General features: G+C 27.8%; 2 protein-coding genes across 2 annotated transcripts; one reads left to right on the top strand and one right to left on the bottom strand.

Annotated features, from left to right (window-relative positions):
- Nucleotides 1–772: 772 nt before the first annotated feature.
- LOC122512413 (vang-like protein 1) lies at nucleotides 773–6,890 on the bottom strand. The gene is made up of 4 exons (XM_043628211.1): nucleotides 6,255–6,890; nucleotides 3,895–4,492; nucleotides 3,551–3,709; nucleotides 773–1,767 (listed from the first exon to the last, which is right to left on the bottom strand). The coding sequence occupies exons 1-4, from the start codon at nucleotides 6,386–6,388 to the stop codon at nucleotides 925–927; spliced, it is 1,734 nt and encodes a 577-aa protein (XP_043484146.1). The 5' UTR covers nucleotides 6,389–6,890; the 3' UTR covers nucleotides 773–924.
- Nucleotides 6,891–7,190: 300 nt separating this feature from the next.
- LOC122512414 (CWF19-like protein 1) lies at nucleotides 7,191–9,768 on the top strand. The gene is made up of 3 exons (XM_043628212.1): nucleotides 7,191–7,930; nucleotides 8,405–9,065; nucleotides 9,377–9,768. Exons 1-3 carry the CDS (start codon nucleotides 7,317–7,319, stop codon nucleotides 9,674–9,676), a joined length of 1,575 nt encoding a protein of 524 aa, XP_043484147.1. The 5' UTR covers nucleotides 7,191–7,316; the 3' UTR covers nucleotides 9,677–9,768.
- Nucleotides 9,769–9,788: the final 20 nt, after the last annotated feature.

Consider the following 9,788-nt stretch of genomic DNA (forward strand, 5'->3'; position numbering starts at 1 on the left):
GGATTATTGTAAAAAATTTTTTTAAAAAATTTCGAAATAATTGATTTTTGTCTAAAAAATTTATGCAAATTCAATTTAAAATAATAATTGCATTCCTGTAAAATTTTTATTATTTGTAAAAACAGTGGAATGTTTGCGTAGAATTTTATCAAAAATGTTTTTTAAATAATATACTTCTTTTGGGAAATTTTATTAAAATTTGAAATCTTTTTAAAATCCAATTATTTCTAAAAAAATTGCAAATATAGAAATATTTCTCCAAAATTCACTTATTTTTTTAGAGTTTTTAACTAAAATTCTTCTCTAAATCAATTATTTTCTACAATTAAACATAAATTAGAAAATTCAACAAATTTCAAAAGAATTTGAATTTAAACTTTCCAAAAAACTGAGTTTTTAAAAATTTTCTAAATTAAATTTATTGTTAATAAATAAATGCCAATATTTCTAAATTCATTCAAAATTCAAATTTTCTAACATTTCAAATTGAAACCATTTGAAATTTAGTTATTTACAAAAATTGTAAACGCAAATCTTATAAAATTCAATTATTTTTGAAATTTTTAAGTATATTATTTATTAAATAATTTATGAGTAATAATTTTTTTATAGTTCTTTAAGAATTAAATTATTTTAAATAATTTATTGACAAAAATAAACAAAATTAAAGATTTTGTATTAGAATTCGTGGTTATTTAAAATTTTATAAAGCAAACAAAAAGGGCACAAAAATTCAGAATTTTCTTAATAAAATTCCCCGACTTTTCTCTGACCTGTGGCAACCCTGTCTTTTTCTTTTCTTTTCAAAAATTAAATTTTTGAAAAATATGCCAAAAGTCAGCGTTTTAATACTGTAAAAAAATTATTGATTTAAATTTCATTGAAATGAAAATTAGTTTATCTATGAACACAACCTGGTTATTGTTACACGGAAGTCTCTGAATTGAGCCTGAGAAGAAACTTGTTAGACTTAGGATGAGCGAGTTGCTCAGTGAGATTAAAATGTGGCAATCGTTGAATCGTGCAAAGTAAAGCGACTTCACCTTGTCGCAATTGAAATTCACAACCATCGGTTATTAATCGCGATGGTAATTCACCCTCACAAACTAAAGCCCAATGTTGTGATTTTCTTTGTCTCTCCTTTTCGTGCGAGAGAACTGGACTCGATGTGAAGAACGGTTCTAAAAATGCTTTCGGTGCAGCGTCCTGCGCTAAACATCGAGCGAGTCGCGCTAAAATTCCCTCAACCGAATGACGTGGCTGTTGTCGCGTTACTCTCAGGTACTTTTGCAATGATCTTGCCATTGATGGGAATACAGCTTGAGCGGCTTCCATTGGATCCATTGGTCCAGGATTTGGCGCTGAATCAGCGTCCGAATGTAAACGTTTAATGTGAGCGAATGCCTCTTCCGCGGCGGTAATGAGACGAGCTTTCCTCTTGCGAACACGTCTTTCGTAGTCGTGCTCCTCATAGAAACGTTCATTATGACTTGAATCCCTACGTCGGGCTTGGGCCGCGAGAACAGCTCGATCGCCACCATTGCCACTGCGATTTTGACCGCCGCCACTAGTCACCGTTCCATCTACATCGTAGAATTTAAAACTCGATTGTTTCCTACCTGATTTTGAAACTGGCAATCGATCCAAATAGGGATTGTAGATTGAGAACTCGGTGTAATATTTCTCCAGAGCCCATATTGCAGCTCTTTGCACTGATAATTGTCCGATTGCGTATGATCTTGATTCACCGTCCGGGGATCTTACCACCTGAAAAAATACAAATTTTTTTATTTTATCTTAAAAAATAGAAATTTACAGACTTTGCACTTGTTATTAATTGATTTTCAAAAAGTAGCGAAAAGTAGCTTTAAGACTTGAAAGTAGTGCTAAAAAAAAGTAGCTGTCGAAAAATTAAACTTCACGTTTAAAAAAACTCGTTTCAGTCGATTCAATGTAAAAGAAAAAGTAATTTATTTTATTCAGAGTTATCACAAAAAATTCCATTATCTATTTTTTTAAATCTCAGAAAGAATAACAACTTCTTTTCATACTCTGTAAATAATTTCAATTCTAAATTTTTCTAAAATTCAATTATTTTCCAAATTTTTAGTTACAATTCTAGATAAATACAATTTTAAAATATAAAACTTATTTCAATAAAACTTGACAAAATTTTCAATTGTTATAAGATTTAAAAAATTATTTTCGGGAATTTAACGAAAAATTTTAAGTCCAATTTTTCAATAAGCTCATTTATTTCAGAATTTTTAAATTCAATTATTCTAAATTTCAATAATTTAAAGAAATATTTAAATACTTTTTATTTATTACTACCCAAGAATTAAATTTTTTAACATTTTAATTTCAAATCCTCTGTTATTCAATTATTTTCAAAAATTATAACCGGTAATTCTTTCCAAATTCAATTATTTTCTAGAATATTTAATTAAACTTTTTCTCTAAATCAATTATTTTTAATAATTTTTGGAATATTTCTGGAGAATACAATTATTTAAAAAGAAAATACTTAATTTTTTTTATAAATAATTCAATTATTAAAAAAAATTTTTTGACAATTTAAAAAATAAGCAAATTTTTTTAAGTATTTCAATTAAAATTTTTTAATATGTTGATTGCTTTTTCGAAAATTTTAATAATTCTAAAAAATTAAATTAGCGCAAATAAATCCAGCGCTATAATATAGCGCAATTAAAATCAGCGCTATTTAGCGCAGCGCTATATAGTGCAATTAAAATCAGCGCTATTTAGCGCAACGCTATATAGCGCAAATAAATCCAGCGCTATTTAGGGCAACGCTATATAGCGCAAATAAATCCAGCGCTATATAGCGCTTTATTAATTAATTATTAATTAATTATTTAAAAACTTAAACTTTTGGGGTCCCTGATTAAGATTTTTTTCGTCAAAATAATGCAATTTATAATTATTTATCCAATTCAACCAATATTCTTTAATTGAAAGAACTTCAGAAACTTTAAAAATGGAGATGTTTTATGATAAATATTTTATGAAAAAAAATTATATCACAGTATATGTCAGGAATTGTAAACCGTACTATTAGATAAAAAAAATTAACTTGCAAATTATTCCATGTATTATGATTTTGATCAATTGCCGTTTTTTTATTAACTCTAATAGTTAAAAATTTGGATTGAGGGGAATTTGAATCGAATAAAGTTTAATTAAATTAGATTAATTTGGATTAATAAAGTTAAATTCAGTAGTAAAATTTTTATATATTAACGAAACAAGGTGAATAAGTGTTTCCTGAGTTTATGATTATTTTATAGAAAATAAATACTAATTTGTTTATTTCAACGATTAGTCGGTTTAAAGTAGTGAAAATTCTCAAAAAAAGGAGCTTTTTGTTCTTTTCAAATAGCAAATTTTTAAAAAAGTAATAGATAGTAGATTTTAGTTGATGAATGCAAAGCCTGGATTTATTCAAATCTTTTGAAATTTTCGAACTTTAATTTAAAATCAAAATGAATCTTAATTTTGAAAATTGTTGTTCTCTATTTTTGCTTACCTTGAGAAAATACATTGGTTGTAATTGACGAATCTCAATCAATAGGACAGCAATATAATGAATAAATAGTAGCGTATCGGAAAAAGTACTCGCATAGGCTACCAAATTTTTGTAGCCTGATAGCTCCCCATTGGAAACGCTCTTTGCAATCTCTGTCAACTAGAATATTGAAATATTAATTAATAATAATTATAATTATTAATAACTTTAATTAATAATATCCCTTTTTGATAACTTTAATTAATAACAACCCTTCGTAATTATTAATAAGACTTCTTAATAACTTTAATTAAATGATTATAAATCCTTTTTTTAGAGCAAAAATATTATAGTTGTTAAATTACCTGTACAATATAAAATAACCAGTAAGTACAAATACAAAGCATGGTTAAAACAAGAACTCCAGCCCTAAAGAGATAAACTCTAGGCATTGTCGAATATCTAGGCCGTAAAAAGACTGCCCATGTTCCTAGGCCTAATAAAACTAGCTTAAACGTTAATCCAAGAAGTTGTCCTTTACATTCAGCATTACAGGCGAGTAACTCCAATTTTTTCTCCACTGGCAAAACGGACAAATGCTCCGGGAGAAATGCCACTTTTGGCAATATAACCATAGCAATAGGACTTAAAAAGGCGCTTATTCCAAGGAACATTGCTACCATCCAACTAACATAACGATGACACTTGAAACCAAACGAACTCTCCATATCATTTGGCCAATGACTGACATCCTCTGTTGATTCCGATCTATCGGAAGTATTTCCCGTTACTGCAGTTGTATTTTCACCCCAATTTTCATCCTGGGGTAGGATTTGAACCTCGATAACTTCCTGACCCATGTTATCAACACTTTCACCACGTATATTGACAGTTGTTTGAAATGGGGCCATATCATTCGTCTCCAAATTGAGACGATCCTTCCTTTGACCTCGATTACTTTTACTGAAAAATTAAAAAATCATTAAAAATCACTAGTTAATAATTAAATTAACAAATTTTATATTTTCAAGAATAACAGGGTGTCTACTATTTTTGTTCATCAACAAAATTTCCGGCTTTGTCCTAATTGTTCCCTGTTTTCTTTCTAAACAAATTTATATTCATTTTTTGATTTCGAACATAAATAAATCTACAAATGGCTTCAAACATTTTTATTAGTTTTTATGAATAATTAAATACTTTTGACGAGTTTCTTTAAATTTTTTGAAAATAATTTTTTTTTTAAATCATTTTAATTAAAAATTTAGAAAATAATTGAATTAAAGATCCTAAAGTTCTGAACGTTCAAATGAACGAAATTTATTTATTTCTTCTACAAATTAAATTTTTATTGCAATTATTTTGCGTCACTATCCAAAAAATTAATAACTGAGTTTCTAACCGTAAATATTTCAGTTTTTAAATTTTTTGTGATTAGTAATTTATAAAAATATCTTCAATAAAAAATATTTCGTTCATTTGAACGTTCAAAACTTGGGGATCATTTGAATTAAACAAAGAACTTTTTCAATTTTTTAAAATAATCTTGTCTGTTCATAATTATAATTGAAAATTTAATTAATTAAATTTTATTAAAATGTATTGATACTATAAAAAATTATAAAAATTTAACAGAAGTTCAATAATTATAATTATTGAATATTAATATAACTTTTAGAAGCAAAAAATCGATTTAAAACTTTAAGAGGGACTTTAGGTATAAATTATAAAATTCTAGTCAAGAATTCAATTATTTTTGTAAATAATAAAATTCTTCTGAGGAATTCAATTATTTTCAATCACAATTTTAATTAAATTTCTAGGAAAAAATTCAATTATATTCAAGTTAATTTTAATAAAATTTCACTAACAGGTTCAATTATTTTTTTAAATTGTAATCAAATTTTTCTAAACAATTCAATTGTTCTCAAAAAGTTTTGAATCAAAATTCTTTGTAAATTTTAATTATTTTCAAAATTTTCAATTAAAATTACTTTAAAAAATTACATTACTATTTTCAAGAATATTGAAATAAATTCTTAAAAAACAATTCAATTATTTTAAAGAATTTTAATAAAAATCTTTCCAATAAATAAATTATTTTCAATACAATTTTAATTACACTATCTCGAAAGAATTCAATTATTGAAAAAAATGTTGATAAAATTCTTGAAATGAGTTCAATTATTTTCCAATTTTTTTATAAATACTTTGCAAGAATTCAATGATTTTCAATACACTAATTTTAAAATTGAAAATTATGTAAAAAGAAATATTAATAAAAAAGTTAGGAAACAAAAAAGCAAACAACTAATTTCAAACTGCGAACAGATTACAGAAATACAACGATTATTAATATAGAATTTTAACATATTTTTTAAATAAATTTTATAAATAAATTCCAAAGAAATTGATTTTAAGAAATCAATTTCTTCATTGACATTTTTCCCTGAACAAGGAGTCTAAAGATAAGAATTATATAAATATATCAAGGACCTACATATTATATATAGAAATTATCTTTACTCTCGAAAATTGAGAATAATCAATTAGAGTTCAATCAATTGGGTAATAGTAGATTAATAATAAATCGTGAAATCTTAGTTAATTTAGAGTAATGAGGCAGTAAATCAGTAAAAAAAAATAATTGCTTTCAAGGGGGGAATGGGGAAAAAGTGTTTTAAAGAAAAATAATTCTAATTATGCGAGTGGGAATTAATGATACCTTGTGTTTCGATGTGAATTGTGTCGATGATGATATTTGTTGCTATGCGTGCGATGATGATGTTTCTGAGAACCTTTGCTATGAAGGCTATGGCTATGCTCACTAGCCCCTGATTTTATACTCTCTGTCTCCATAACCTGGCACAGGCTATCGCCCAAAATTTACCCGAAACAAGCATTCCCTTCTTTTGAACATTGGCCAAACTACAACCACGCAGACATTTCCTATTTTCGGAAATTTAGTTGAATTTTTTATACCTTGTGGATAATTTTTATAGCACGCTATCCATTGCGTGCTGCCTTCTTGATCCTTTCAATCCTCATTATTATATCCCACGCTCTTCGCATCATAACTTTAGGGACATGTCATCCAGTTAATTTCTCTTTAGCGGCACTTCACTTAGATTTTATCGATGTGCTTTACTTTTTTCGAAATAGTCACATATCATTGGATATTTTTATAAAAAACGACGCCGACACGCCTAGCGTTTATCATTTTCTACCCCTTTTTAACTACACAATCCCTTTTCATTCCGTCGATTCCGTCTTATTACCAGCTCTCTTTCCACTCTCTTTCTCTCTCTTCGTCTTTGACTTCTGCATTCCGTTCCCAAAAGCAGCAACTCGCCGGCAGGGTTTTGTAGCTGTCATAACAAAGTTACACGTAAATCCCTGTAATGCCGTCGACCAATCAGAATCTGTCAAACAGCAGCCATCTTTCGAAAGTTTCCCGCCGTAATTTGAAACTGTTTTATCAAAAACAAACTTTCCAAACTAAAAAAAAATTTAAACTTGAAAAAATTGTTTTGTTTTACTTGTTATAAAATATAATATAAATAATTGCAGAAGAATTTTATTCTATAAATTTAAATTTTACGCAGATTACCAAACTGCCCGTTCTCGTGTCCCGCATGATTATTAACTATACCCATCCCTGCTTATGCTTTAGAGGTTATGTCATGTGTCATTCATGTGCTCGACCGACTCGGCTTATAAACAAATAAACATTAAAGTTTATTATTGAAATTGTTGCCGAAAATTAAAAGGTAAAAATCAGAAAAAAATGTCAGAGAAACAAAAAGTATTAATTTGTGGTGATGTTGAGGGTCAATTTAAATTCTTTTACAAAAAAGTTGATACAATAAACAAAAAGAATGGACCCTTTGATTTTCTTCTATGTGTCGGGAATTTTTTCGGCGAAAATAATATTGAACTTGAACCATTTAAGAATGGAAGTAAATCAATTCCAGTGCCAACTTATATTATTGGTCCCAATCGTGAATCAGATGTGAAACATTATCCCGATCTTAATGGTTCGGAGATCTGTCAAAATCTCACATATCTTGGAAGACGAGGACTTTATACTGCGAGTTCAGGATTAAAAATTGCCTATCTCAGTGGAATTGAGGAAAATTCCTCAGAATTAAAAGACTACTCGTTTAATGCAAAAGATGTTGAGAGTGTGAGAAATACATGTTTAAAAGGACAACCAAGTTATCGTGGTGTTGATTTTTTATTGACATCACCATGGCCTGAGGGTATTACGAATTTAGATCCTAAACAACCGGAAATTAAATATAAAGGATCGAAACTTATTGCCTGGTTATCGACGCATATAAAACCGAGATATCATCTTTGTGCATTGGAGAACGTTCACTACGAAAGACCTCCTTATAGGTATTTTTTTTCTTTTCTCATAAATTATGAAATTTCCACGAATTCTAATACAAAACCTTCAATTTTTCTATTTCTGACTAATTTTTTTTTTAAATAACTTAATTTTTGAAGAACTATCATAAAATTATTACTTACCAAAAATATTTAATGAATAATTTTACTTGAATATTTCAAAATTAATTGAATTTTAAAAGAATTGCGTTTACAATCTTTTTATATAGATCAACTTCAAAAGGTATTAATTTGATTTGAAGTTTTATAATATATAAATTTTGAATGAATTAAATTAGAAATTCCAAAGAACTTACATTTAATTAAAAAGATTTAATTATTAAAAATAATGGATTTATAGAAGAATTTTAGTTAAAAATTCTGGAAAAATGTTTTTAAAGAAATTTCCCCTGAACTTCCTTTTTTCCCTTTTATTCTTTGAAACACGAGAATTTAAATTAATTTGACTTACGTTTTTCACAGAAATCAGAGTAAAACCGAGGATAATATGGAAATAGCAACGAGATTTATGTCATTAGCATCAGTGGGAAATTCAAAGAAGGAAAAATGGCTTTATGCATTGAATCTCACTCCAGTTGATAGAAGTCGTTTATCGGAATTAATAATCAAAACAACTGATGAAACATCCTCGCCGTATTCAAAATCTCTATTGAGTGCAGATCCACTTAATCAGAATAAATCGACAGAAATGGGGAGTACGCAATTTTTCTTCGACATGGATTCTTCTGGTGAGAAGAGAAAAAATAAAAGATCCGATCAACCGAATAAGAAAGCTAAATTTGAATTTGATCAAACAAAATGTTGGTTCTGTCTCTCAAGTCCCGAGGTTTCGAAGCATTTGGTTATTTCTGTTGGTAGTGAAATTTATTTGGCACTCGCCAAAGGCGGTGTGGTCGATGATCATTTTCTTATTTTACCAGTAACGCATCATCAGAGTTTGTCTATTTTGCCCGAAAGTGTGGCAAAGGAAATGAAACTTTACAAGGAGGCTGTGACGAAATATTACGCAACCACCGATCGTGTACCTGTATTTTTTGAGAGAAATTTCAAAACTTCGCATTGTCAACTTCAAGCCATTCCTGTGCACAAGAATCAGGCGTCTGCGCTGAAGGAAACATTCGAGGTTTTTATAATTTATTTTTCCCCTTTTATTTTTTTTCCTTTTATAATCTATTTTTTTCCGTATTACAATTTATTTTTTTCCCTTTCGCATAATTTATATCGTTAGAAGCTTCAATTTTTGTATTTTTGAAATTTATTTATTTAAATTGTTTAGAATTAAAAATTGTAATTTAATTTGTAAATTTTATTCAACAATCTAAAGCATAAAAATAATTACTTATAGATTATTGTAAAAAAATAATTTTTATTACTGCGAACCATATTTAATGTTATTTATTTTATAGGAATTAATACTATTTAATGATTTAATAGGAAGTGGCAGAGTGCAACAATTTTTCCCTAACGGAAATACCAAGAAATTCACAATTACAACAAATAGCACAACAAGGAATGCTTTATTTCTACGTGGAATTGCCTGATGGAGATAAATTGTATCATCGAATCAAAAAAGAATTTCCATTACAATTTGGTCGTGAAGTTCTAGTCAGTGATAGAATTTTGGATATTAATGATCGTGCTGATTGGCGTGATTGTCAAATGGATAAGGATAAAGAAACGGAATTGGCAATGAAAATTAGAAAAGCCTTTCAACCATTCGATGTTGATGTGTGATTCCTGATTTCAATTTATGAAATTGTAAATAATATTCAATTTTTAATAATCAATTTGTATTTTTATCGATAAAATAGAATTATTCAATTGTTCAGAACGAAAATTATAATTC

This window comes from Leptopilina heterotoma, unplaced genomic scaffold (assembly GCF_015476425.1).
Source record: "Leptopilina heterotoma isolate Lh14 unplaced genomic scaffold, ASM1547642v1 Lhet_99, whole genome shotgun sequence".
NCBI classification, from domain to species: Eukaryota; Metazoa; Arthropoda; class Insecta; order Hymenoptera; family Figitidae; genus Leptopilina; species Leptopilina heterotoma.